This window comes from Takifugu flavidus, chromosome 8 (assembly GCF_003711565.1).
Source record: "Takifugu flavidus isolate HTHZ2018 chromosome 8, ASM371156v2, whole genome shotgun sequence".
Classification (NCBI taxonomy): Eukaryota; Metazoa; Chordata; class Actinopteri; order Tetraodontiformes; family Tetraodontidae; genus Takifugu; species Takifugu flavidus.
This window is the reverse complement of record NC_079527.1, coordinates 1,165,303-1,193,060: the sequence shown is the minus strand read 5'-3', so window position 1 is coordinate 1,193,060 and position 27,758 is coordinate 1,165,303. Positions and strand designations below refer to the sequence as shown.

Sequence of the window (27,758 nt, the reverse complement as noted above, 5' to 3'; positions counted from 1 at the left end):
TTACCTACGAATAAATCCAGGATAAGAAGAAATTGGTGAATGCCACAATCTTCGTAAAATGTTCGTAAGTGGGACTTAAGAACAAATTTGTTCGTAAGAACATTTCGTGAATCTGGCCCAGTGACCTTTGAGCAAGAAGCTCTGAGATTCTTGGGACCACCGGATCCTGTGGCGGATCTCTGTGAGAGGAACAGGCGGAGAGCTTCAACCAGCGTGCTGAATAAAACATGCAGGACTTTTTACATCCTCCAGAAGAGGAAAGGAACATAAATGGATGAGTCATCGCAGGAGAATAATGGTGTTTTTGTGGCCGTGACAGGACACAGGACACCCATCGTGTGGGCGCGAGACCTCAGCTACATCGCTGCCACCAGTGAACGCCACCAGTGAACACCACAAACATGCTCGTGGAGGGACTGGAAATGCAACCGTCTGCTGCTGCTGCTGGCAGGAGAACAGTAGGTGAACCACAGCTGAAGCACAGGAACAGGCTCAGCATGGATCCACATGAGTAGCATAATACCAGCTGTTAGCAATAGCTAACTGTGTTAGCCTCACAGTCCAACGCTGCGTCGCACAGACAGGAAGTTTGACCTAGGTGACTCCTGGCGTTAGCAGCACGTTGGGGTCATCACATTTTCCTGATCACCTGCGTCCTCCAGCTCTGCTCAGGAGGGACGTGCCCACTTGAAGGACTTCAAACCTTCTGCTGGGAAAACATCTCCACATGGTCCAGGAGGTGTTGGTGAGGTGATCCAGCAGGGTTTCCTGTCCTACCAGGTAGACCACTACTTCCACCTGGGCTCCTCTTTTCCCTCTTAGAACCCTGTTCTAGGGGTGATGGATGTGGAGAAGTTCTGCTCTTGTGAACAGAACACAGAAGTTCAAACATTGAAGCAGCAGGTGGACAGGAACAGGTCTGGGTTGGTTCCTGTTCAAGCTGGATCTGAAAGTGGGAACCCTTATGTGGAACCAGAACCAGCTTTAGCTTTAATCACATGGCAGAAAAAAACTGTCTGCCTGTCTCTCTGCCTTCCTTCCTGTCTCTCTGCCTGCCTGTCTGTCTGCGTGCCTGCCTGGCTCTCTGCCTTCCTGTCTGTCTCTCTGCCTGCCTGCCTGCCTGTCTGTCTCTCTGCCTCCCTGCCTGTCTGTCTGTCTCTCTGCCTGCCTGCCTGTCTGTTTGTCTGCTTCTCGTCTGTATCTCTGCCTGTTTGTCTGTCTCTCTGCCTCCCTGCCTGTCTGTCTGTCTCTCTGCCTGCCTGCCTGTCTGTTTGTCTGCTTCTTGTCTGTCTCTCTGCCTGACTGCCTGTCTCTCTGCCTGCCTGTCTCTCTGTCTCCCTGCCTGTCTGTCTGTCTCTCTGCCTGCCTTGGTGCCTGTCTCTGAGACCTGCCTGTCTCTCTGCCTTCCTGCCTGTCTCTCTGCCTTCCTTCCTGCCTGCCTGTCTCTCGCTGTCTGCCTTCCTGTCTGTCTCTCTGCCTGTCTGTCTCTCTGCCTTCCTGCCTGTCTCTCTGTCTCCCTGCCTGCCTGTCTGTCTGTCTCTCTGCCTGCCTTGGTGCCTGTCTCTGAGACCTGCCTGTCTCTCTTTCTTCCTGCCTGTCTCTCTGCCTTCCTGCCTGTCTCTCTGCCTTCCTTCCTGCCTGCCTGTCTCTCTCTGTCTGCCTTCCTGCCTGTCTCTCTGCCTTCCTGCCTGTCTCTCTGCCTTCCTGTCTGCCTGTCTGTCTCTCTGCCTTCCTGCTTGCCTGTCTGTCTCCCTGCCTGTCTGTCTTCTCCACCCTTTCGGTTTGACTGGCCCAGTTTTCATTTCACGCTGGTGATTTTTCATCTCTTTTCTTCATCTCATCTTTGCTTGTTTCACAACCCTCACTCATATTCTCTTCTTTCTCGTCCCTCCCTCCATTTTCTCCTCTGTCGTTTCACCATTCAGTGTCATTTATTCCCGTTGCTATTTTTCTTTCTTTTGTATTTGTCATTTCCAGGAATCGCTCCTTTTTTAATGTTAATCTGCTTTTTCATTTCTCTTTTTCTTTATGAATGGGAGCAGAATGAGGTTTCCTGCGCTTTTCTGTCCTTTCTCCACGCTCTTTTCTTCTGTTTGTACCTGTACATAATGACAGAGGATGTCCTCCCCCTCCTCCTACTCCCCTCCTCCTCCTCCTTTCTCCTCTTCCTCTCCTGCTGCACATGGAACAGGTTTAGAAAAGCCTGAAAATCGGCTCAGAGGAAGTAGAAAACTCTCCATCACATAAAAGCTGTATTCTACATGGTCATGTGACTCACAACCCAATCACAATGCAGAGCTGGGCTGTGGGAGGGACCGTGGGCGGGGCCTGATGTGACTGCGGCTCCTACAGAGACCCCGCCCCTCCCTTTCCCATTCTTTCCTCTTAAAAGTCTCCTCACGTCTTAAACCTTGTTGGGAACAATCACATTCGCATGTTTGTCCACCAGCGCCGCAGCAGCGCCCAGGACGTCTTCTGGAGGACACAAGAAGCGGGAGACACAACAGTGGAGGACAGAGACGTAGGGTCAGCGGTACGGAGGATGGCCTTCCTGTCTCCTAGATATTTAGTTACAATCAGTTTTCATGTGGTGCATGCTGGGAAAAAGGATCACGTGAAATCAGAATGGCACAGGACCCATGTTGACCTTCATCGCTAAGGGGCAGATATACTGTAGGTGGAAGGCCGGCCGGCCCGTGCTAACAGTAGCCACACAGTCAGTTTCTGCCATGCTAATGCAACACATGTGAAACGTGCGTTTTCACGCTGGTACTGTTAGTTAGAGTCATGCTAGCTCCATTAGCTACAGCTGCACTGGTCCTGTTCTCTGAATGAAAACCTCTCATTTCCTGATGAAGCTCCACAACTCTGTGTTCCCCTCCATTCCTCAATGTGACGGACGCATGACGTGACCTCTGCCATGCTGGTGTTTAAAGGTGTGGGGACGGCTGAGGGCGGGCTGAAGGGTGAGGCCTTCCTCAGTCTACAGGGTTCTTCAGGAGTAAGGAGGACATCGGGGTGGAAACTAAAGGGTCCACGAGGGGGATAAAGCATCATTCACCCTCCACCTGTGAGATTCAATGCTTCCAAAACTTCAGTAGCCCGTGTGTGTGTGTGCAGGTGTGTGTCTGTGGGTGTGTATATCTTCTGAAGTGCTGGACTATCTGATGAGATAACAGTAGCTTTAATCATCTGATCTCCATTAATTTTTCATCTCTGCAGCTTAGAGGTGACAGCTCAGCCTGTAGGAGGCGGAGCCGAGGAGCAGTGGTTCAAGCCCCAGTGAGGACACAACATGGAAGGTGTTCTGGTAACAGGGGGACGTCCCACCTTCAAAACAAGGTATCCTTAGGCAAGGTTCTGAATTCCCAAATGGCCACATAGACGTCTAATTTAGTTGTAAACCTGTCTCCAGTCATATGCAGCTGGGATATGCTCCACCAGGGATAAAGACAGTCTCAGCTGTTGGTGGTTTGACGTCCTGCAGCCCCTCGGGGCAGTAGCTCCAGCACCAGTAGCTCCAGCACCAGCAGCCATTAGTAGCAGTGACAATAATGTCAGCAATGACAATAGTGGCAGTAGTGACTATAGTGTCAGCAGTGACAGTAGTGGCAGCAGTGACAATAGTGCCAGAAGTACAGCAGTGGCAGCAGTGACAGTAGTGGCAGCAGTGACAATAGTGCCAGGAGTACAGTAGTGGCAGCAGTGGCAGCAGTGGCAGCAGTGGCAGTAGTACAGTAGTACAGTAGTGGCAGCAGTGACAGTAGTGGCAGCAGTGGCAGCAGTGGCAGTAGTACAGTAGTGGCAGTAATGGCAGCAGTGGCAGTAGTACAGTAGTTGCAGCAGTGGCAGTAGTACAGTAGTGGCAGCAGTGGCAGTAGTACAGTAGTGGCAGCAGTGACAGTAGTGGCAGTAGTACAGTTGTGGCAGCAGTGGCAGTAGTGGCAGTAGTACAGTAGTGGCAGCAGTGGCAGTAGTGGCAGCAGTGGCAGTAGTGGCAGTAGTACAGTAGTGGCAGCAGTGACAGTAGTGGCAGTAGTACAGTAGTGGCAGCAGTGACAGTAGTGGCAGTAGTACAGTAGTGGCAGCAGTGGCAGTTGTACAGTAGTGGCAGCAGTGGCAGTAGTGGCAGTAGTACAGTAGTGGCAGCAGTGAGAGCAGTGAAAAGAGTGGCAGTAGTGGCAGCAGTGGCAGTAGTGGCAGTAGTACAGTAGTCGGGGCCTCTGAGAGGTTCTAGAAGATGTTTTGCTGTCTGTGCCCTCATCAGTAACCATCATGAGAGATTCTTCTGTGATTGTGGCCTGTCTGTGGCCTCTCAGACACTCACACGGCTCCACTGGATCCACATCAGCACACTGGTCCAGGTTAACAGACAAACATGTTTGTGATGGACATAGGCTTCAGTCTCCTGGGACTCCTCTGGAGCCTGAAGCTTTTAATCTGCCCATCAAGGCTCTCACACCTCCGTCCGCCTCCACAGTTTGCTTTTAAAATGACTTCCTTTCTTCAGCCAGCTGTCGTCATAGCTGGATTAAATGAATCACTTCACTTTTATGAGCTTTCTCGTCAGATGATTGATTTTTCTCATTTCTCCATTAAAAAGCTTCAGATTTGTCAATAGTTCCTCTATCCTGGAGGAGTTAAAGGATCAGACTTCTACAAAAAGCAGCGGCGATGGCGCTGAGATTAGCGCATGAGTCACTGATCTCTCTTCTGATTGGTTGAATCGGGCTCTACATAGAAGAGAGCACCTCATCAGGTGTTCAACCCTTCTCTGCAGATACACCATCCAGCCGTTTTCCAGAACATGCACATGTGGGGAGCTTGCGTTTGCATTAGAACACTTACTGTTGTGCTCTCGGTCTTCCTCCACATTCCCCATGACCATGGCCGGGACGCCAAAGGCTGAAGCTAACACCCACACACAGATGTTCACCACCTGAAAGGTCAGAAGAACAGAGCACCAGAGAGTGACAGGCTGGGACTTACTGGAATCTTAGTTAAAGACCAGGACAACAGACATGAATCCAGATTCCAGAGCTACATTGAGTCTGGAGGTGCCATTGGTTCAGAACTGGTTTTTGGGGCTGGATGGGTCACCTCCAGACGCTGGCCGAGGCTGTGACGTGTTGGATCGCAATACCTCCTGTATGTAGCTGCCGATCCGCGTGTTCGTTGAATGAAGACTTCGAGAAGTAAAGTACCAATTTCAAAATGTATTTGACAATAGAACCAATTCCAGATACAAATATTACAGAGCTCCGGGCCAGTTCATAACCCTAGCAACAACAAAGTTAATTGTCAGGGCACGAAGTCTGACAAACTAACTATCCCTTGGCCCAGTCCTTTATAGTCACACACATGCAAATTCACAATGTCCATGCAATCCAATCCAGATCTTGCTGAGATGTCCTCGTCCTCTTCCTCCAGTCCCCTGCGGTGTTGGTAGGGGTTCCTCTTTTCCATTGTTTTCCCAGGTGGCCAGCTCCCATTCTTCATGCAAATGTGATCATCATCAACCCCCCTGATGTCGCATTTACAATGAGTGTTTGACACCTCCTGCCTGACTGGCTCCTGAGATAACAATAGAACAAACAACAATCCTGCAAATGGAATGTCTCTGTTTTTATTACATTTACCAATGAGTCTACCTTGCCTAACTTCTAAGAGAAGACAGAACATATGGTGAAACACATAACAAGATAGACAATTCTCAACAATCCCCCTTTTGGCCTAGCCTAAGCTAGGCCAATACAAACAATTCATTGACAACTCCTCTTGATGTAATGAAGAATAATAGACGTTTAATCATGATGCCATCGTCTTTAGATGTTCCTCAATCCGTCCAAGCGTTCTCTGTGAATTACCTGCTGGGGTACATTGATTCCAATAATACCAGTGTTAGGGTTAATGTGTTAGGGTGTTAGTATGTTAGGGTTAACAAGTAATGTTCGCTCTGCAACTTCAAAGTGGCCCGTCCACCTGTGCTCTGACCACTTTGCTTGATGACTCTCAGAAGAACCCACTCAGCTGTGTGTGAAATTCCTGGATCCTTACTGACTGGTTACAGAGGTTGCCTGTTGGGAGAGAACTTAGAGATTCGTTTTTAGTTGAACAAAATAAAATCTACATTTCATAAAAGTGCTGGGCTGGCCTATGGATTGTAAATCTCTATTCTTAAAATGAGTTCCGTTGTCAAATCTAATTTGTTTGGGAAACCATGTGCCGGATTAATCAAAAATTTAATAACGCTTTTTGCCTCTTCTACTTTTACGGGAACCGCCTCAGGCCAGCCAGTGTATGCATCCACTGCGACCAAGAGGTATCGGAACCTATTGACCCTATCTAACATATCAGTGAAATCTATAATTTTCTTGCCCATTGGGGCAACTGGAAACTTTATTCTCTGCATCATTCGTGGTTTCCCGCAGTGTGTCAGGCCGTGGGCCTCTTCCAGAACGGCATCTAACAGACCGGGCGAGAACAGGTCTGCCGTCTGGGATCCGCCAAATTCCTTCAACTTTCACAGCCCCCTTTTCCTTCCAATCAGTTTTTTCATGTGGAGGAGCTTCTTCTTGATCACAACTAAGTCTTTCCCTGTCGTATCTTGGAAGCATTTCATGAACCGTTTTCTCTACCAACAACAAACTGTAACTTGGTTTATAACCTGCCGCCTTCTTTGCTGCCTGATCTGCCGCCTCATTACCTTTTCCCTCTAAAGAGTTCTCCCTGCTGTGACCTTTGCATTTTACAACTGCGACCTCCGCTGGCTCCATGAGTGCCTGTGTCAGTTGCCTCATCTCTACTTCATGTTTTATAGGTGAGCCTGATGCTGTGTTAAACCCTGCCATATTTATCCCTTCATGTGTGTGTGTGTTATGTGTGGTGCAGTTAAACTCTTGTCCATCCTGGTCTGTCTAAGTGAGGTCATGGTGAATGCTGCTGAGCTGACCAGTGATACCACGCTATGTGTTGTAAGTACCGTCAGAGCGTGACCCATCACTAAATGTGCTGTTTCTTGTAAAAAAAAATTGCTACCCCTGCCACATGCCTTACACATGGTGGCTGCTTGTTTTCAATGGGGTCCAGTATTATACTTGCATCCATTTATACTTTCCTGTCACCCCCTTTTTTCTGAAAGAGAACACCATTTGCTGTATGTTCTCCTTCAGAAACATCCAAAAAGAAAGTATCTTTATAATCTGGAACTGCCAAATGTGCAGCTGTGCTGAATGCCTGTTTAAGTACAATGAATGCTTTCTCTCCCTCAGTTGTCCATGTTAACCGGGCCGTCAAATCACGCATTCCCTGTTCATTCACCATTGTACGTAGGGGCGTAGACTTTTCTGAAAATGCAGGAATAAAATGTCTATTATAGCTTGCGAGACCCAGAAATGACAACATTTCCTTTACAGTCTCTTATACCAATCATTCTGTTCAGCAGTAAGGTCAACCTGTGCAGCCACACCTTCAGGCCCAACACACAAACACGGTGATGTAATCATCCAAAATTTCCTTCTAACTTTTCTCTAAACGCATCCTGATAGACCTCATTATTTTCACGGTCGTAAAATAGGGTGACATGATAGGGATCAACTGGCGGGGCAAAAGGACTTAGCATCGACAACCAGGTGAGGTCTCTGGCTCAAGTTCTTCCCCATAAATGTCGGCCCACACCCCCTGTTCTGGAGAGGGTGTCGGACTCATCAGCATTTGTCCCTTCACACCTTGGTGTGAAATACAGCAGTTCAGTTTCCGTCCATTAGGAAATTGCACCACAAGACCTTTGTCTCCACACAGAATTGCTGCTCCTGTCCTCACAAGGAGATCTCGTCCCAACAGGTTGATATGGCAATGCGGTGAAATCAAAAAAGGGTGCAACACAGTCTGTTCGGCAAAAGAGTCACTAATGGCACAGAAAACGGCAGTCTCTCCGGTCTCCCTGAGAACCCCACGCCGCGCTGTGGTGCAGATGAGATCAGCTTGGATGATAAATTCCATGAGATGTGGAACACTGCCTGGTACCTCCGGGTAGTTGTGATATGGACAGTCCCTTTGCCAATGACCATACCCTTTGCAGGCATGACACTGATCTCGGCCTAAGTACCCGCCTATCAAGCCGTATCCCTGCCCGCCGTGTCTCCCACACATGCCTCCCCTTGGACTGACCCAATACGGGTTTATCGGAGCAAAATCTTGTTGCGGACATAACTGATCTGGCTGCACCTGCCGAGGAAACTGCTGAACCATCTGTTTCTCTTCCTTTTGTTTATCATTAAGCTTTTTCAGTGCTTCATCTAACTGTATTTTTAGGAGCTGTTCCTGGGCTGTCATCACCTCCTCTTTCTTTCCCTGTTGTTTAGCTTTATATATGTTAATGTGGTGAGAGAAATGTCTCTCCCAGACTTCCGCTGTGCTACCTGGGAGGTCAGGATTTCCTTCCATAGCTTCTTTTACTGATTGTGGAAGTCCTAAAGTTATGGCCTGACGGAATAAAGTGGTGTGCAAATTATCTGAGCCCGGATGGCACCTTGTGGCACACATCCATTCCTCTAAAGTCTCCTAATGCCAGCTGCATGCACAATGCTCTGTGTTAAACTAAAAAGGCTGGACATCCACTTGCCGCCTCCCTCTGCGGGTGGGGGCATCTTATCCACTAAACAATTGATGTCTGTAATTGCAAATGGAATATATACCGGTTCCTGTCCTCCTCTTTTCTGTATCAGAGGGGCCTGGAACTGAAACGGGCCCCTTACTCCGCGTGTGTATTCGTATTTGACCCGCCTCCTGTCAATGGTTCACCTCTATACTCACACTCACTCTCTTCTTTATCACTGCCATAAATCAATTTTACCTTCTCCTCCCTGCAGTCAGCCCTGGCAAATCCTCCTGAGGGATCAACTCTTTTTACTTGTTTTATTTGATTGCTAGAAGTTTTAAAAATATCTAATGTAGATTTCTGACTATCCTGTTTTTTAAATTTAGTTTGTTGCGAGGTTTTAGGGCGAACCACCTGAGCTTCCTCTCTAAATTCATTTTTTCCTAACTTATCTCCATCTCTTCCTGTCCCTGTTTAATCCTGCTGACCTGTCTCCAAAGTTCCCACACTGTTTCACGTAACTCCTGCAGTTCTTCATCTCTGTCCACACCTAACTGACCACTGTTATTAGTCAAAACTGGCAATTGATATGGGGGTGGGGAAGTAGTAGTAGGTAATGATGGGTAAAGAGTGGTGTTAAGTGTCAGTGTCTGATTTAAATCTTCTAATGGAGGCTTCTCGACATTAGGCACTCGTGTAACCCCTTAGATCTGCAATGTGCACCGCTGCACATGCCACAGCCACAACATGTATCCTTCGACGCCTCTCTTCTAACTCCTTACCCTGTTTTTGCCATGATTTCCCTGCTATAAACCCTAATTTTGGATTATCAAGATGATCCTGTAATATCGTATGAATTTCTGACTCCCAGTTAAACAATGCATCAGCTAAATTAACCTTCACCTCTGGAGAGGGAAGTATCTTCTGCTTCTGAGCTTCCTTCCACAACTTTTTTATTGCATCCACTTCTCTCTCCCTGTCCTCTTCTTTCATGCCACTCACCACCTGATCAAGAGTCCACTTCCACTGTTCTTCCACAGACCGAGGATAGGGAGAACATTCTCCCTGATCCCTACACGCTTTTCCACAATCCAGTTCCATCTTTAACTATGCTCCCAAGTGAGATTGAATGTGAATGACTCCAACGGTCAACTCAATGCCTCAGTGAAACAAGCTTCTAGATCAAACGTCTTTGATCCGGTTCCACTCTGGGGGTTAATTCCCAAGGACAAAGAGCCTTTTAATTCACGTTCACTCTGGCACTTTTCCAACCCACACAAAAACACAAATCTCGGGCGTCGGGAGTGTCCGTCCCGTCGACTGCGCTCCGAGTCCCAACCCAAATCTTTATGATATACAGTGCACTGCATACAGCAATACAGCACTGTACTAGCTCCGGTTTACTCTAACCGTTACAGCACTGTACTAGTTACGGTTTACTCTAACCGTCTATTCCCTGTTTTTAAACAGTACTTCCCTGTGTATTTCAACAGTACTTCCCTGTATATTTCAACAGTACTTCCCTGTGTTTTTCAACAGTACTTCCCTGTATATTTCAACAGTACTTCCCTGTATATTTCAACAGTACTTCCCTGTGTATTTCAACAGTACTTCCCTGTTTTTTTTAAACAGTACTTCCCTGTGTATTTCAACAGTACTTCCCTGTTTTTTTCAACAGTACTTCCCTGTGTTTTAAAATTTTCCCAACAGTACTTTCAACATTTCAACAGTACTTCCCTGTATATTTCAACAGTACTCCCTGTATATTTCAACAGTACTTCCCTGTGTTTTTCAACAGTACTTCCGGACTCTAACCGTAATTCCTGCAGTCAATATTTTTATATTTGTATCTGGAATTTATACTAGGACACTTCAATCGACAGTGACGACAAATTTTTGGAAATAGCCAATCTGCAGAGCTTGATTAAACAGGTGTCTGCTTACCTTTTTATTAGGGATCCCTTGTCGTCAGTTGTCCTCCGAAGTGACCGTTGTTGAATTCCTTGCCTCAGATGACTTCTCTCTTCATCACGTCGGGGTCACCAAATTGTTGGATCGCAATACCTCCTGTATGTAGCTGCCGATCCGCGTGTTCGTTGAATGAAGACTTCGAGAAGTAAAGTACCAATTTCAAAATGTATTTGACAATAGAACCAATTCCAGATACAAATATTACAGAGCTCCGGGCCAGTTCATAACCCTAGCAACAACAAAGTTAATTGTCAGGGCACGAAGTCTGACAAACTAACTATCCCTTGGCCCAGTCCTTTATAGTCACACACATGCAAATTCACAATGTCCATGCAATCCAATCCAGATCTTGCTGAGATGTCCTCGTCCTCTTCCTCCAGTCCCCTGCGGTGTTGGTAGGGGTTCCTCTTTTCCATTGTTTTCCAGGTGGCCAGCTCCCATTCTTCATGCAAATGTGATCATCATCAACCCCCCTGATGTCGCATTTACAATGAGTGTTTGACACCTCCTGCCTGACTGGCTCCTGAGATAACAATAGAACAAACAACAATCCTGCAAATGGAATGTCTCTGTTTTTATTACATTTACCAATGAGTCTACCTTGCCTAACTTCTAAGAGAAGACAGAAACATATGGTGAAACACATAACAAGATAGACAATTCTCAACAGACGTCACCGCCATTTTTAATTTTCAGAGTTTCTGTCCTTAAACCAGACAGGATAACAAGTGTAGGTGATTTCACTCTTCACAGTGACACAGATAGAGACAGTCTAAGCATTGCAGTCACCTCATTATTGGATCCCATCGGGTTTCCCCAGAGGGTAAATTCACCCACTCGGTCTCAATCACACCCAAATCAAGGGTGTGATTGAGACCATCACTTAGGAACACTTCAGTTCTTCCTAGAAGATTACAATCCGCTAGAAAAATGGGTTTTCTCTGGGCGGGTACGAGATAGGGACAAGAGTACATTTCAGGAGGCAGTTCCAGCGGGGTCAACCATAGCAGTACGTCTGAAGACTTCTCTGCTAATCTGAACTCCTTCCAATTTGACCGGCTTGGAAACAACACCATGGACACTCTTAGAGGCACTCTGGACTCTGTTGCACCCTTAAAGAAAGCTTGTAAAACAAAAGAAAACAACATGGAGATGGCGCTCCACCAAGGTAGAGGACTCTTGCTTAGTCTACACCAGACGTGTCAAACTCAAACACCCAGTGGGCCAAAATTCAAAACTGGGACAAAGCCACGGGCCAACATTGATATTTATTGAAAAAAATCTTCCTTCAGCTATAACAAGGAACCTTTTGATATGGACCCAAACTAGTTTTGCTCAACAACTGAACATGGAACAAGCAAAGCTTAACACAATACAATATATAATTTATTATTGCACACATGCAAAGTTGAAATTCAAATTTAAAAAACACATCACTGGCATTCATTTCTTCTCTTTTAAATTTCAACAGTAATCTTTTGCCATTGTAAGTTAATGTAATGTAAATGTAATGCCTTTTCATCTCTTCTACTTTCTGGCACCTTTGAGTCATTTCCAGGTGCTTGTGTTTGTCTTGGTGTTGCGTTTTATAGTGTCATCTGTTGTTGTTCTCCTTGTAATGCTCATTGGCTCCACATACAAGGAAGAAAGGTCCGTCTTTTACACATCTAAACAGATATTCTGCCTCCTACCTGTTCAGAAAGATCCTATATTCTGCCTTTCCTTTAATCATTTTTCAGAGGGGTAGTGCCAGAATTAGCATTAGCATATAAGGTCGCTATGACTACTTCCTCTTTCTTGGTGGTTGGCAAGCTACAAATTGGTGCATTACCACCACCAACTGATGTGGAGTGTGGATTTTCACACCAAAACACCAGCAGAGCATTCTGGTACTTGTAGTATTAGCACATGCGCATTAAGCGATAATACCGGCGGGCCAGCTCTAATAGTCAAATGGTATGGCTTTGCAGGCCAAATATACAGTAATTACATTGCGGGCCAAATTTGGCCCACAGGTCAGAGTTTGTCACCTATGGTCTACACGAACAGCCCACTACTCCAAATATATGGAAGAAAATAAAAACTGCCCTAGGTTTCTTTTCAGCACCATAACCAGACCGAGAGCCAAAACCCCAGTGAAGCCACCATCCTCTTAACCTTAAGTAGCAATAATTGCATGAGCATCTTTAATAACAATGGTTAGAACATTAGGGAAAAGATCCGCCAGGGTCTGACCTCTGACCTCTAATTCCCCACTATCTAACTGAACTTTAGGCCCAGGTACAATAAACCCGACAGTTTCCCAGACAGTCTTACTCCGATGAGCCTTTTAGAACTCTCCTCACATGTCTCATCCAAACCAACAACCTGTCTCTTAGACCCCATCCCAACATCACTGCTTAGGCAGATCTTTCCATCCACCAGCTCATCTCTGTTAGACGTAATCAGTCTGTCTTTACTATTAGGGATGGTACCACAGGTTTTTAAGTAGCTGTAATTAAACCATTACTCAAAAAAACTACAGGAGAATTAGCTAACCACAGGTGGATCTCCAACCTTTGCCTGCCTCAAAGACATGAGGGCCTGGATCACCAGAAATTTCCTACAATTTAACTTAGATAAAACTGAAGTTATCACACTAAGAACTTCCTGTCCCAAAGGGATGCAGTATAGGGGGCAGAGCCTTCAGCTACCAAGCCCCAGTCCTCTGGAACCAGCTCCCAGTCTGGATCCAGGAGGCAGACCCAGTGTCATTGCTTAAACCCAGACTTTGATAAGGCTTATGACCAGGGGGAACCCAGAACTGCTCTGTTCTGCTGCTGTAGGCTCAGACTGCTGGTGCTCCTATAACACCCCCCCTCACCTCTTCCTCCACTGCCTCTACCCTTAGAAAATGATACATTCATGTCACACAAATGCTCATATTACTGCTGGAGCCTGGCTTGTTTGCTGATCCTGGACATGGTCCATCCAGACCTGTATGATGAGTGGGCCAGATCTCCATACAAGGACATCTGAAGGTGCCTCTGGGCCCCTGGACTTATCTCCATACACTAATGCTACTGTTGAAGTTCTCTGTAGTTGGCGTCTACTGCCCGTCTGTCCGTCCCAGGGAGACGGGTCCCTCATCTGTGGATCTCCTGCAGCTTTTGCTTCTTTCTCTAAAGGGTTTTAAGGTTTTCCAGACCAGGTTTGAGGGCCCAAGGACAGAAGATGTCACAGCTGTGCAGCTTGTAAAGCCCTCCAAGGCAACATTGGTTGCGACCTTACCTTTGCCTTGTGAGGTGTCCTCATGTCCAGCGCTTTGACGGGGTGACAGACGGCTATGTATCGGTCCATACTCATGACGGTCAGCGTGAAGGTGCTGGTAAACATGTTGTAGTAGTCGATGGACACCACTGCCTTGCACAGGATGTTCCCAAATGGCCAAAAACCCAAGAATACATCTGTGCCCTAAAAACAAGGAGCAAAAACTTAGACAGAACTGTGGACAACAGATCTAATTTGGGAACGACAGTCCGGTCCTACCTGGAACGGCAGCGTAGCCAAGAAGAGTGAGTCTGCCAGAGCCAGATTAAAGATGTAGATGTTGGTGGCTGTTTTCATCTTTGTGTACCTGAGGAGAAACCAGAAGACAAACAAATGGTCACTTCCTGTCTTTAGTCCTAATCTGACCAGTTTAATATTTCATCGACTGTGAGGATTAAGACAAGTCAGACATGGATCCAGTTCAGTTCTCAGAGTTTATTGGGATGAGTTTAGGAACAGCAGTTTCTCCTCAAACATCGACATTTCAGGGACATAAAAGAATGGATCTTCTGTTTGATATGAAGATGAATGTTGGTCAGTGATCCAGGAACCAGCAGATGATTCTCAGTTTGATGAAGCAAAAGTGATTAAAAAAACACTTGGATGATGACATCTCCCTGATCTCTCACTCAGGAACGCATTGAGCTGAAGAACTGTGCTGAAGAACCCCACTGAGACCTTCCTGGACTTCACAGGAGAACCTTGATGACACAGATACCAGGAAGAGAAACCAAATGTGGAGAGAGGACAGGACAGCATGACGGCAACTGGAGGCCAACTGGCACCAGTAAACAGAAGAAAATGAAGAGATGATCCAGCTTTTGGAGAAAAGATGATGAGATAAACAGTTCACAGCATCAGATGATCAGGATGGAATTTCACACGAACCCTCCTCGTTCCCTCCTGTTCCTCCCCATTACTCAACTGTTTCTCACCTGTACGATCCTGTTCCTCCCCGTTACTCCCCTTTTCCTCCTGTTCCTCCCCATTCCCTCCTGTTACTCCCCCTTTCCTCCCCATTCCCTCCTGTTCCTCCCCATTACTCCCCTTTTCCTCCCAGTTCCCTCCTGTTCCTCCCTATTCCCTCCGGTTCCTCCCCCTTTTCTCCCCATTCCTCCCCGTTCTCTCCTTGTTCCCTCCTGTTCCTCCCCCTTTTCTCCCCATTCCTCGCTGTTCCCTCCTGTTCCTCCCCGTTCCCTCCTGTTCCTCCCCATTCCCTCCTGTTCCTCCCCGTTCCCTCCTTTTCCTCCCTATTCCCTCCTGTTCCTCCCCGTTCCCTCCTGTTCCTCCCTATTCCCTCCTCTTTTCTCCCCATTCCTCTCTATTCCTCCTGTTCCTCCTCTTTTCTCCCCATTCCTCACCATTCCCTCCTGTTTCTCCCCGTTCCCTCCTGTTCTTCCCCATTCCCTCCTGTTCCTCCTCTTTTCTCCCCATTCCTTGCCGTTCCCTCCTGTTCCTCCTCATTCCTGCCCATTCCCTCCCTGTTCCCTCCTGTTCCTCTCTATTCCCTCCTGTTCCTCCCCGTTCCCTCCTGTTCCTCCCTATTCCCTCCTCTTTTCTCCCCATTCCTCTCTATTCCCTCCTGTTCCTCCCCGTTCCCTCCTGTTCCTCCCTATTCCCTCCTCTTTTCTCCCCATTCCTCTCTATCCCTCCTGTTCCTCCCTGTTCCCTCCTGTTTCTCCCCGTTCCCTCCTGTTCCCTCCTGTTCCTCCTCTTTTCTCCCCATTCCTCGCCATTCCCTCCCGTTCCTCCCCCTTCCCTCCCTGTATTTATGATTTTTGCATACAAACAGCAGACAGAGACTAGAAAAGAAATGAGGCTCCAGCAGGAGGTTCTTCTCTCTCTCAGATCTTTGACTGAACCTCACTGGTGGCTTCACATCAAATCAGCAGAAGATACAGGCACCCGGCAGGAGGGCGCAGGACTTCCCGTCCCGCTCACAGGAATTGAAAGATGACGACAATAATGGCAGCTGATGTCGGTGGTGGCGGCAGACAGAAGCAAATCGATGTGTTTGTTCCAGGACAGGAAGACTTGTGGGAACTACAGGAAGTGTCTGGTGAGGCCAGAAAACCATCAGATCTTCATCTTTAACTGATGAGCAGCACGAGCAGCAAAATCAGCAGAACCTGGAGGCCACAGCAGTTCTGATGGATCAGTCCCCACGGCTGCAGACAGCGCCCCCTGGGGACAGGAAGTCCAACCCTGCTGTAGCACAGACGCAACCTCCTGGAGACTCTGCTCCTCACTTCACTTTTATGGACTTTAGGCAGTACTGAGTGGAATTCATCCAGGGTCTGAAGGACATTCCTGAGAAGGACCTAGAGACCAGATGGAGGCAGGGGGAGGTGAGAAAGGAGCTGGCCAGAAGGAGCTGCTGGAACCAGCTGGACGCCACCATCCAGTTGAGATTAAACTAAGAAGCCAGTGTCCCTGGAGAGGAAACATCTCTTCGGCCTCATGTGAGGTTCCTCAGTACCTTCAGGTGCTTCGGTAGAGTTCAGATCCTACAGTGGTCCTCGTGAACCTGTTAGCTTCACCAGTCCCTGCTCTCCTTTCACAGGTTCTCCCCATCATGTGAGGGAGGAGGAAGCAGGAAGCAGGACGAAAGAGTCTATAAGAAGACTCTTTCATCCTGCTTCCTGCTAGTTGTGCTGAATTATTAATCATCAATATGAATGATTCATACACTTCCTCTCTGAGCTACCTCACTTTAAATGTGTGTGTGTGTGTGTGTGTGTGTCATAATTAAATATTTTACAGTTCACTTGGATTAATGGGAACTTGCTGAACGATCCGATATGAGAGAGAAGCTTTAAAAACCACAGAAGAAGACAGGAGTGGAGACGAGCTGGGACGCTGGTCCTTCCTGCAGCTCCACGTGGATCCACCCCAACATCAGTCCAGCTGGATCCTTTTAAAGATGGAGACGGAGCTACAGCATGAGCTCATGTCGGCCGTTTGTCTCAACCGTTGTCCCACCTGAGACGTCCACGGGGCATCTGGGCTCAGCGTGAGGGGCTCAGGTGTCTGAGAGGGGATCAAACCAGACCTGCTCACGACACCATTGGACCCAATTCCACCCGTTTGAATGAAGAAGCTGCTGTGAGGTCCAGCTGGATCTCCAGCTGGGAGCTGCTACACTGTAAAACCTTTGTGTCCTCTCAGGAACCATCTGCTCAGAACCGTTGCTGATCCAAGCGTTCTCCGCTGTTCACCGTGTCTGAATGAAACCCCACCCATGTGCTGAGCTGGTGAGCTTCAAGGTGTGGAACACACGGACAGGCAGGTCGTTCAAGGCAGGGGGAGACACATCCCAGACTGCTGACACAGCACCTGTTCTCCAGGAGAACCTGCCTGGAAGTTGCTGGAGAACAGGTCTGCTCTTCTTCAGACAGATGACATTATCATGTTTTGGCTGAAACACCTGCACTTTTAAGGAAAGGTTCTCAGATGTCACTGCTGTTCACACACACACGCACGCACGCACACACACACGCACACACGCACGCACGCACGCACACACGCGCACACACACACACACAGAATTTAATGGCCTCTTTATTAAGCTGATCAAGTAAATTGAAGCTGAAGTGCTTCTCCAGCACACCAGGAAACAGCAGAAACACACACACACACACACACACACACACACACACACACACGCACACGCACACACACACACACACACTTAAATCTGATTGGATGATTCTTCAAATCAATGTGACTGCTTATAAAAGAGTCCTTAAAGCTACTGTTGTTCTGAGCATGAGGAGTCAGGTGACAGCGCTGATTCTCAAAGACACACACATCAAAGCATTCCTGCCTCAAGGCGCAGCTGTTGAAGCTTTGATCTTTCATCTCAGCTCTGTATTGGAAGGACCTTTGGCCGCAGATCCATCACCTGGACAGGAATTAAGAAGCTCTGCTCAGACCAGCGTGGTCTGCGATATGAAGCGGTCCATCTGAGCGGCTCCGCCCCTGCAGGCGTGCGCCGATTACAGGTTATGAACTTATCACTTATCCGCCACTGATGGTCCAGAAGAAGAGGAACAATTTCCAATAACAAACCAATTTGGCCTTTGGCTGGAACAGGGTTGGCTCAGCTGCATCAGTGTAAATGAGCTCAGATCAAAGCTGAGCTCAGATCAAAGCCCCAAGTCCACCACCAAAGTTTGGAATTGTGGAGAAGAACACAGAGGAACACGTCGTGGTGTCACTGGACTCTTCTCAGCAGATTAATGGCTTTAAATGTTGAAGGCTTCTTTGTTGGTCCAGATGTTCCTGCTGCTCTAACGTGGAACACCCACCGAACCCACCAACATCCAGGCTGGTTCCCCCATAACCTTCACCCGCTCACCCTCATCCTGACGGCACCAGACAGTCTGAGGGATGAAGCCGACAGCTGCAGTTTCTGTTTGCTGCTGAAACCATGTGGACTCTTCTGGGCTTCATGAAAGATCTCTTCAGGTTCCAACTGGATCTTCCAGGGATGCGCAGCCAGCAGCTTTGATCCTGAGATGGTCTTTGAGAGAGCTGGAGCTCTGAGTCCTGAGCTTCGTCACACCTGTCGCAGGTCAGCGCCGAATTCCTGCAGCCTGCACAGGTCCATCCAGGAGATGAGCAGGTTCCTCCGAGTGCTCCCCTCGGTCGTTTGGAGATTCTCTTTACTTCATTCGGATCCACAACATTGAAAGTTGCTAAGACACTAAAAGCTGCTCCATCCACGACAGAATCAATGTGCTTGTCAGTCTCTGTTGTCATGGTAACCGCAGGGTTGCGGCGCCCTGTCAGTCTTGATGTTCTGCAGAGCAGCGGCAGCTCAGAGTGGTCCAGACAAGCAAGAGTTAATGTGAGACGTTTTTCTTTGTGTGATGACCCGGTGTTCTAGTGGTTGAACTGGTATTTATTGAAGCTAACAGCTAATGCAGTTAGCAGCTAACATTACCGGTTATTGCTAGCAGCTATTGTTACATATCAAAAAGAAATGTCTTCAGCAGCTAAAATCTGCTGAGGCAGCAACATTCTCGTGGATGGAGACGAGAACCAGTTTGAAATGAAGATCTAAAGGAAAAGATGATTCTGCTTGGAATAAATTAGCATTAGTGCATTTTTTAATTGTGGTTCCAGAAGGTGGATGAAGGCGCTCAGCAGTAAAGGAGCAGCTGCCTGTGTGGACCTGAGGCTGAACTCCTGTTCCTGCGGTTCCTCTGCAGTTTGAATGTATTTATACATTTATTCATGAGGAGAATTCGGCTGTGGCGCCTGCAGGCTCAGCTTGATGCCCCTGATTGGACAACGTGGGGGTCCATTTAACCAGTCAGATGAGTGGAACCAGGCCAGGCTCCACCAGAGAAGAACAGTCAGAACAGTCAGTCATCTGAGGAAACCTGTTTCAAAACCTGCTCTCCTCCACTGTTCTCTGCTATAGCGTTCTCTACTGTCCTCTGTTCCACAGCTCTCTACTGTTCTCTAGCTGCTGCTGCTGCTGCTGCTGCTGCTGCTGCTACTGCTGCTGCTGCTGCTGCTGCTGCTTGCTGCTACTGCTGCTGCTGCTGCTGCTGCTACTGCTGCTGCTGCTGCTGCTGCTGCTGCTGCTGCTGCTGCTACTGCTGCTGCTGCTGCTGCTGCTGCTGCTGCTGCTGCTACTGCTGCTGCTACTGCTGCTGCTGCTGCTGCTGCTGCTGCTGCTGCTGCTGCTGCTGCTGCTGCTACTGCTGCTGCTGCTGCTGCTGCTGCTGCTGCTACTGCTGCTGCTGCTGCTGCTGCTACTGCTGCTGCTGCTGCTACTGCTGCTGCTATACTGCTGCTGCTGCTGCTGCTGCTGCTGCTACTGCTGCTGCTACTGCTGCTGCTGCTGCTGCTGCTGCTGCTGCTACTGCTGCTGCTGCTGCTGCTGCTGCTGCTGCTACTGCTGCTCTACTGCTGCTGCTACACTGCTGCTGCTGTGCTGCTGCTGCTGCTGCTGCTGCTGCTACTGCTGCTGCTGCTGCTGCTGCTGCTGCTACTGCTGCTGCTGCTACTGCTGCTGCTACTGCTGCTGCTGCTGCTGCTGTGCTGCTGCTGCTACTACTGCTGCTGCTGCTGCTACTGCTGCTGTTGCTGCTACTGCTGCTGTTGCTGCTGCTGCTGCTGCTACTACTGCTGCTGCTGCTACTACTGCTGCAGCTGCTGCTACTGCTGCTGCTACTGCTGCTGCTGCTGCTCTACTGCTGCTGCTGCTGCTGCTGCTGCTACTGCTGCTGCTACTGCTGCTGCGCTACTGCTGCTGCTACTGCTGCTGTAGCTGCTACTACTGCTGCAGCTGCTGCTACTGCTGTGCTGCTGCTGCTACTGCTGCTGCTGCGCTGCTGCTACTGCTGCTGCTGCTGCTACTGCTGCTGCTACTGCTGCTGTAGCTGCTACTACTGCTGCTGCTGCTGCTACTACTGCTGCTGTTGCTACTGCTGCTGCTACTGCTGCTGCTGCTGCTGCTGCTGCTGCTACTGCTGCTGTAGCTGCTGCTACTGCTACTACTGCTACTGCTGCTGCTGCTACTGCTGCTGTAGCTGCTGCTACTACTGCTGCTACTGCTGCTGCTGCTGCTGTAGCTGCTACTACAGCTGCTGCTGCTGCTACTACTGCTGCTGCTGCTGCTACTACTGCTGCTGCTGCTGCTGTAGCTGCTGCTGTAGCTGCTACTGCTGCTACTACTGCTGCTGCTGTAGCTGCTGCTACTGCTACTACTGCTGCTGCTGCTGCTGCTGCTACAGCTGCTGCTACTGCTACTAGTGCTGCTGCTGCTGCTGCTGCTACTACTACTGCTGCTGCTGCTACTACTGCTGCTGCTGCTGGCTGCTACTGCTGCTGTAGCTGCTGCTACTGCTACTACTGCTGCTGCTGCTGCTGCTGCTACTACTGCTGCTGCTGCTACTACTGCTGCTGCTACTACTGCTGCTACTGCTGCTGCTGCTGCTGCTGCTACTACTGCTGCTACTACTGCTGCTGCTACTACTACTGCTGCTACTGCTGCTGCTGCTGCAGCTGCTACTACAGCTGCTGCTGCTACTACTGCTGCTGCTACTGCTGCTGCTGCTGCTGCTGTGGTTGCTACTGCTGCTGCTGCTGCTGCTACTACTGCTGCTGCTGCTACTACTGCTGCTGCTACTACTGCTGCTACTGCTGCTGCTGCTGCTACTACTGCTGCTACTACTGCTGCTGCTGCTACTACTGCTGCTACTGCTGCTGCAGCTGCTACTACAGCTGCTGCTGCTACTACTGCTGCTGCTACTGCTGCTGCTGCTGCTGTGGTTGCTACTGCTGCTACAGCTGCTGCTACAGCTGCTGCTTCTTCTACTGCTGCTGCTGCTGTGGCTGCTGCTGCTGCTATGACTGTGGCTGCTAATGCTAATGCTGCTGCTACAGCTGCTGCTTCTTCTACTGCTGCTGCTGCTGCTACAGCTGCACACAAACACACACATATACACACAGGCACACACACACACACACACATGCACACACACACACACACACACAGAATCCAGAATGATCCAAACCTTCACAGAGGTCCAGCAACAGCGCCATGGCCACATGTGTCTGGAGCAACTTATCATCAGGAACTGAGTGAGTAAGAAGAAGGAGGTGAGTGAAGGAGGCCACCAAGACTCTGCTTACTGTGAAGGAGCTGGAAGCTTCAGCCGCTAAGACAGGAGGGACAGAAAACAACTGCTCAAATGTCCACTGGCTCTAACCCATGTGGGACAGTCCACTGGTCTGGTGACCATCATACAAGATGCCAACAGACACACCACCTCCACCATGAGCTCACTATGGGCATGTTTCTCTGGTCCTGGAAGGCCTGGAAAGGTTAAAGTTCACCCAAGTTCTGAAGAAGATTCTTTCTAAGTTAGTTTGAACTACGTATTTCTTTTTTTTCCCAATGTAGCTGCTTTTTATGTAGTTAAAACATCCCCAGCAGAAGAAGAAGCCACTGGCCCAATCGATGGTGCCACAAACCCGGTTAATCCAGGACCAAGACAACGGCTAACAACAAACACACCAACAAGTCCATTCCGCCAGGCAGAACCAGAACTGAGCTGGGCCCCTCATGAGGAGTCAAGTGCTCCTAAAGGGTGGAGAACCTGAGCTGGGACGCTGTGAAGGACTGATTAGTTCTGCTAGAAAATGATCCACTTCACCACCTGAGGCCCTCATTAGTGCTGGCGGGGGAGGGGCGACGTATGCACAACAACGCCAACACAAATCTTTTTCCTTCCTGGTTTCAAAAGCGCTCTGTGTCCACAGGAAGACGGTGCAACGATGCACATTAGCAACTAAAGACGCGTTAGCACATGCGCATCTCTGAGAGGATACTGCAGGGCGCCTTTTTCACTGAAAACAGCACTTCCTGTTCACACGGGGATGCAAATGTTTTCAAAACTCTTCATGGCTTATTGCTCCATCCTGGGAACAGAGTCCTCGTTCCTCGTCCTCGGGGACACTTGGGCTGGTTCTCACGTCTTCAAGGGACCATTTGAGGGTTCAAACTTGGTTTTAATGTCGAGGATAGAATTGGGTTAAGGTCAGGGACAGGGGGTCAGGAGGATGGCGGGGTGGTCAGGGTCAGGGGATCAGGAGGTTGGGGGGGTGGTCAGGGGTCTGGAGGATGGCGGGGTGGTCAGGGTCAGGGGATCAGGAGGTTGGGGGGGTGGTCAGGGGTCAGGAGGATGGCGGGGTGGTCAGGGTCAGGGGATCAGGAGGTTGGGGGGGTGGTCAGGGGTCTGGAGGATGGCGGGGTGGTCAGGGTCAGTGGATCAGGAGGTTGGGGGGGTGGTCAGGGTCAGTGGATCAGTGGATCAGGGGCCAGGAGGATGGCGGGGTGGTCAGGGTGGTCAGGGTCAGTGGATCAGGAGGTTGGGGGGGTGGTCAGGGTCAGTGGATCAGTGGATCAGGGGCCAGGAGGATGGCTGGGTGGTCAAGGTACATAGAGGATAGATAGAAGTACCAGGATGAGTGTGTGTGTGTTTGTGTGTGTGTGTGCTGCTACTGAGGAGAAATGATGCATCTCTGCTCCACCACATGTTGAACACTGAGTCATGTGACACAAGTGAGGTTAATTACATCATCTGTTGATCAGAAGCAGTCGTCATTGGCGACGGTAGAATTGCTGCAGCCTCCACCGGCTCTGTTGGTCTTCATGCACCAGTGACGCTTCTGACTGACGCTCCCCTGGAACAAATGACTCCGTGGGGGGCAGAACGCGGCACGCACTCGCACCATTAGCCCAGCAACAGCTCCTCCGTGTCAGACGCATGACAGATGTTCAGGCGTTAACCAGCGTTTCCAGTCCAGCGGCTAAAACATCCCAACAACCAGAAGCTGCTGTCAGAGACACTCTCCCGTCCACCTGTGGATCATGTTGCTGAATGTTCTGTCTCTCATCTTCCTCAAGGGGACAGCTGGAGACCAGCAGAGACTGGAGCAGAACCACAAACCAGTTTAGCTCCCACCTTCTTGAATAACACATCACCTGCACTGATGGAGATAATGGCCTCCCCACCTCCCTTCAACCAGCCAGACCTGCTCTCATAGACCAGTGACATGGACCTCCTGCACTGGTCTGAGCCGCTGGACGCCGCCTTACTGACTGGTTGCACATGTGGTCTGCACTGAGAACATGAGAGTGGAGCTGAAGGAGGTGCTCAGGTGGAGAACACCATCTTCACACGGTTTGAGAGCAACTTTATCAGGTTAACCGTTCTTCTCCTCCGCCTTGGTCTGTCAGCTAAGCTTCTCTGGAGATTAAAGATGATCGGCGAGGTCACATCTGCTGCTCATTTACTCTTCGCACACTTCATTAGTCTGTCTGAGCGTGTTGTTCCAACTAAACTCATATTAATTAAACTTTGGACAGATGACGAACATATCCGTTAGCATAGCAAAGAAGACAAGAAGCTCTTCATAAAAGAGGAACGCAGTCTTCTGACCTACAGTGGTGTGTATTTGTCCTCCTCCTGAACAACCATGACTGGCGTGGTGGTGGTTCCGAGGCAGGTTCTGATAGAGAACCTCCACCAGAACCCTGACTGCTGATAGGAAGCAGGGTGAGCTCCCCAGACCACCGCCTAATGGTCGCTGTCATGATGGGGAAGTGGTCATCAAGTGGAGTCCTCCAGGGTTCTTGTAGTTGTTGGCTCAGACTGCAGGAAGTGGTCTTGTAACCGGAGGGCTGCTGGTTAAAAGCCCAGACGGGACATAGGCTGAGGAAGACACCCAATCCCACTGCTCCTTATGTGGAAGCCCAGGTGAAACTGTTTGGAATGTGGCCCTGGAGGAGGACTGGGGTTGAACATCCCTGCTCAGAATAACGTAAAAGCCTGAACATTTTAAAATCTAGCGGTGGTCTCCATCCCCATCACACCTCCGTTCATCGTCTTAACCACTTTATCCATGTCGGGGTCACAGGCATCTGGATTACAGTTGCTAACATGCCGTTAGCGTGTAGCTGTGATACACGCGTGCCAGATCAAATGTTAGTGTTTGAATCCACCAGCGACGTTGGGGGTTGATAATCCAGCCGGATCCCCTGCTGGTGAAACCCAGAGCTGTTCTGTGTCGCTGCCAGCCGCCCACTGGCTCCGCCTCCCGGCAGCCCACCTGACCCTGGAGCTACAGGACACATGTGTTCATCACCTGTCAGCATCTGACTGAAGAACATCCCAATATTGTTGCAGCGGGACGGCCATCAGTGGAACTGAGACCTTGATGGAGAACATGGAGGTGGGTGATTGTGTGTGTGCTGTAACCATGGAGACAGATGCTGCCGTCAAACCTCTTTTTTTCTTATTACCTTCAGTCTGAATACACACATTAGTCAAGACAACCTTCAGCTTACATTGACTCCCCCCCCACACACACACACACACACACACACATATTCAAACCAAACACACACACACGCACACACACACACACACACACACACACACACACACACACACACACAAACAGACATGTTAAGCTTCTAAATGTGTTAATTTTGCAACAGTGCACCTTCACCATTAACGCCAGTTACACCAGTAAAACCACTGGCTACTGTGGAGTCCTGTCCTACACCAGTGGGACAACATGGGACTTTCAGTGAAGTTGTGACGGACCCGGTTGGACTGCACTGACCTGATGACCACATACATGACCAGGAAGTTCCCCACGAGGCCTATGACGCACACGATCATGTAGACGACCACGATGGTGACCTTCACCCCGGTGGGCAGCATTTCGTCGGTCTCGTTGTAGGCGGCGCTGAAGTTGTTGGGGAACAGCGAGCCGTTGTAGAGCTGCAGGTGCCCCAGTTCAGTCAACAGGAAGTCATCGGGGAACTCCATCTTGAGTTTTTACCCCCTGCTGACATCACAACAGCACAGTTAGGATTCCAGCTTTGACCCCTGAGTGATCTGATTTATTAAAAACACAAATAATGATGGGAATATTGTGGTTAATGCAACAACACGAATGTGATTAGTGATTAAAAACCCAAAGTGAAGGAGAAACAGCAAAACCAGGAAGTCCAAACAAAGAGAGCAAACAGTGGGGGCTCCCCCTGCTGGGGATGCGTAGTCACTACAGCGCTACCAGACGGACGACGTTCTTCAAAAGTAAGAAGATGTGAGGAGATAACGGAAGAAAACAAAGAATTATTCATGATCTGCCAAGTGAGAAACATATTTACTGTGTGTGTGAGGGAGAAGACATACATATTTATGGGTGTTAGTGAGATGAAAGACAAACAGTAATAACAGTCGGGACATGTTTGGAGCTGCACAAGCAGAACGTTCTGAAGAATTAACAACACTGGTGTGTTTGACCTCTCACATGATGAAGATGATGAGAAGATGGCAAGGAGGAGAAGAGGTTTGTTAGTGCTTGTGTGTTCTTGAAGATAGAGTACTAACATACTCATTCTACTAGCAAAGTGAGGACATTTTGGCTGGTCCTCACCACTCAAAAGGACCGTTGGAGGGTTAAGATGTGGTGTTAGGGTGTATGTTAGGATCGGTTTGGGTCGGCCTTAGGGTCACGCTCAGGGCTTAAGTTCAGGGTGAATGTTCAGAGCTGCATTATGTCTATGAACATCCCCACAAAGACAGAAGTACGAGGATGTGTGTGTGTGTGTGTGTGTGTGTGTGTGTGTGTGTGCGTGAGCGAGCTCTCTGATGGGACTCCATGTCCATGTAAGGTCTCTGCTCGTCTGACTGCTCGACTGTTCTACCAGCTGGACTGTCCTGTCCAAACTTCCTGTTTGAGGTTTCTCCCTCTGGATGAATTCCTGTTGAGGACGGAGCGGCTGAGAGCTCCAGGTGGAAAAAAAGGAGAAAAGAAAAAATCTTTCCTGGCTTCAAGTGGACCTGTTTCACAACTAACCTGGTCCAGAAAGCTGAACCATGCTGGTCCGGTTGGGTTTGGTAACATCTACACTAAGAAGATCCCTTTAACACCACAACAGCTGGATGTGATTGGATGAGACGGGTCCAGAGATATTCTGGTCCAGTCGGGGGGGGGGATCCAGAGGATAATGCTGCTGTAGCTGGGGGTTGCACCACAAGGCAGAAGAGCCCTGATTAGTCTCAGCAGGCAACAGTAACCACACTGCTGCCCCGACGTTCCTGGGTAACTTTCTGCCTTCCTGTGGTGGAAAAGGGGGTTTTTGTTGGGTTATTACGAGGAACTCCTCAGATACTGTTGCTTTGGTCACAGCTACCATCCGGCCCCTCTGGCATGACCCAGTGTTGGATTAAACTTGATGAGGTGGCCTTCAGACAGGCACAAACCCTCACATTCATGAACAGGCTGTTGCGCTACTGGTTCCAGTCCAGGATCCTGTGATGGCCCTGAAACTAAACTGCTTAATTTTATATTCATCACAATTTACAAAACCTGGGCTTATCCCAAAGAAACTCTGCTACATCGATTTCCACAGCTCAAATCGCGCGAATAGTTATTTAACGTTCTCGGTGCCGGAGGGCAAAGATGACGATGCTAAGGATGATTAGCTTCATCATGTGCTACGATGCATGATGAAGCAGTTGAATCAGAAGACCTGGTGCCCCCTCCCAGACAGACCGAGGTCCAGTTTCGTCTTCACCACACCTCTTTGCCCCGCCTGTCAGCAGGTGTGTCAACAACCATCCCATAATCATATGAATGTGGTCATACACGTCATCATCGATCACTCTTGGTTCTTTTATGAAAACATGATCTCCACGTCACAACTTTGTCACGTGACTTCCATCTGAACTCTGCTTCGGAATCTGTTTTTGTCAGTTTGAGCAACAACTTGCTTCCGTTCCAACCTGCAGAGATCTGACGCCACGCACACGCACACGCACACACACTGAAGCAAACGGCCAAAATATTACAGGAATGAATCAGCTGTTTCAGGCAAACACACGGTCACTTAAACAATCACAGTCAAACGCAAAACACTTAAACGCACCACACGCACGCGGGTTTGACGCACGCGCCGTGCCACATCTATACATCTGTTTATGACAGAACACACCCGCACAGTTACCGCAGCGGTGACACGCCGCAGGGACCGCAGCGCGGCCGGGACGCTACCTGTCTGCGGGCAACAAGCTCCGGAGGATCGAGACCGAGGACACCGACGATCCAAGTAGTTGTGGCCCCGCCTGCTGGTGCACCGGCCGGGCTCCGCGCTGCGAGTCTCCGCCTTGCTGCTTCACACTCCTCCCGCCGTACACGGTTCGGTCCGTCCAGCCTTCAGACGAGAACAGACGGGAAAAACCGCCAGAACCTGCGGACAGCATCAGTTGGGAGGAGGGGGAGGGCGGAGGAGAGAGGGGAGGGAGAGAGAGAGGTAGGCAGAGAGAGAGAGAGAGGG

The 27,758-nt window shown here is 49.2% G+C and overlaps 1 protein-coding gene and 1 long non-coding RNA gene across 5 annotated transcripts; both read right to left on the bottom strand.

The window, feature by feature from the left end:
• On the bottom strand, positions 1-27,758 carry LOC130530254 (nociceptin receptor-like). 4 transcript variants are annotated; one of them, XM_057041280.1, is made up of 6 exons: positions 27,417-27,758; positions 25,034-25,261; positions 14,099-14,186; positions 13,841-14,023; positions 4,849-4,939; positions 1-179 (listed from the first exon to the last, which is right to left on the bottom strand). In XM_057041280.1, exons 2-6 carry the CDS (start codon positions 25,240-25,242, stop codon positions 76-78), a joined length of 675 nt encoding a protein of 224 aa, XP_056897260.1. In that variant the 5' UTR covers positions 25,243-25,261; positions 27,417-27,758; the 3' UTR covers positions 1-75. The 4 variants fall into 4 exon arrangements, with proteins under 4 accessions (XP_056897260.1, XP_056897261.1, XP_056897259.1 ...); XM_057041281.1 differs by having other exon boundaries at positions 25,034-25,258; XM_057041279.1 differs by having other exon boundaries at positions 2-179; positions 25,034-25,258; positions 27,476-27,757.
• LOC130530266 (uncharacterized) lies at positions 7,024-9,308 on the bottom strand. The gene is made up of 2 exons (XR_008951777.1): positions 8,177-9,308; positions 7,024-7,522 (listed from the first exon to the last, which is right to left on the bottom strand). It is a non-coding gene; the product is annotated as an uncharacterized LOC130530266 (long non-coding RNA).

Excerpts from the sequence above, each read along its gene's own strand:
- LOC130530254 (XM_057041280.1), bottom strand. The coding sequence starts at position 25,242 with ATGGAGTTCCCCGATGACTTCCTGTTGACTGAACTGGGGCACCTGCAG. Across the intron at positions 14,187-25,033 it reads GTCATGTATGTGGTCATCAG|GTACACAAAGATGAAAACAG; the intron begins GTCAGTGCAGTC and ends GTTTCTCCTCAG. Across the intron at positions 4,940-13,840 it reads GGACACCTCACAAGGCAAAG|GTGGTGAACATCTGTGTGTG; the intron begins GTAAGGTCGCAA and ends CTGACCTTTCAG.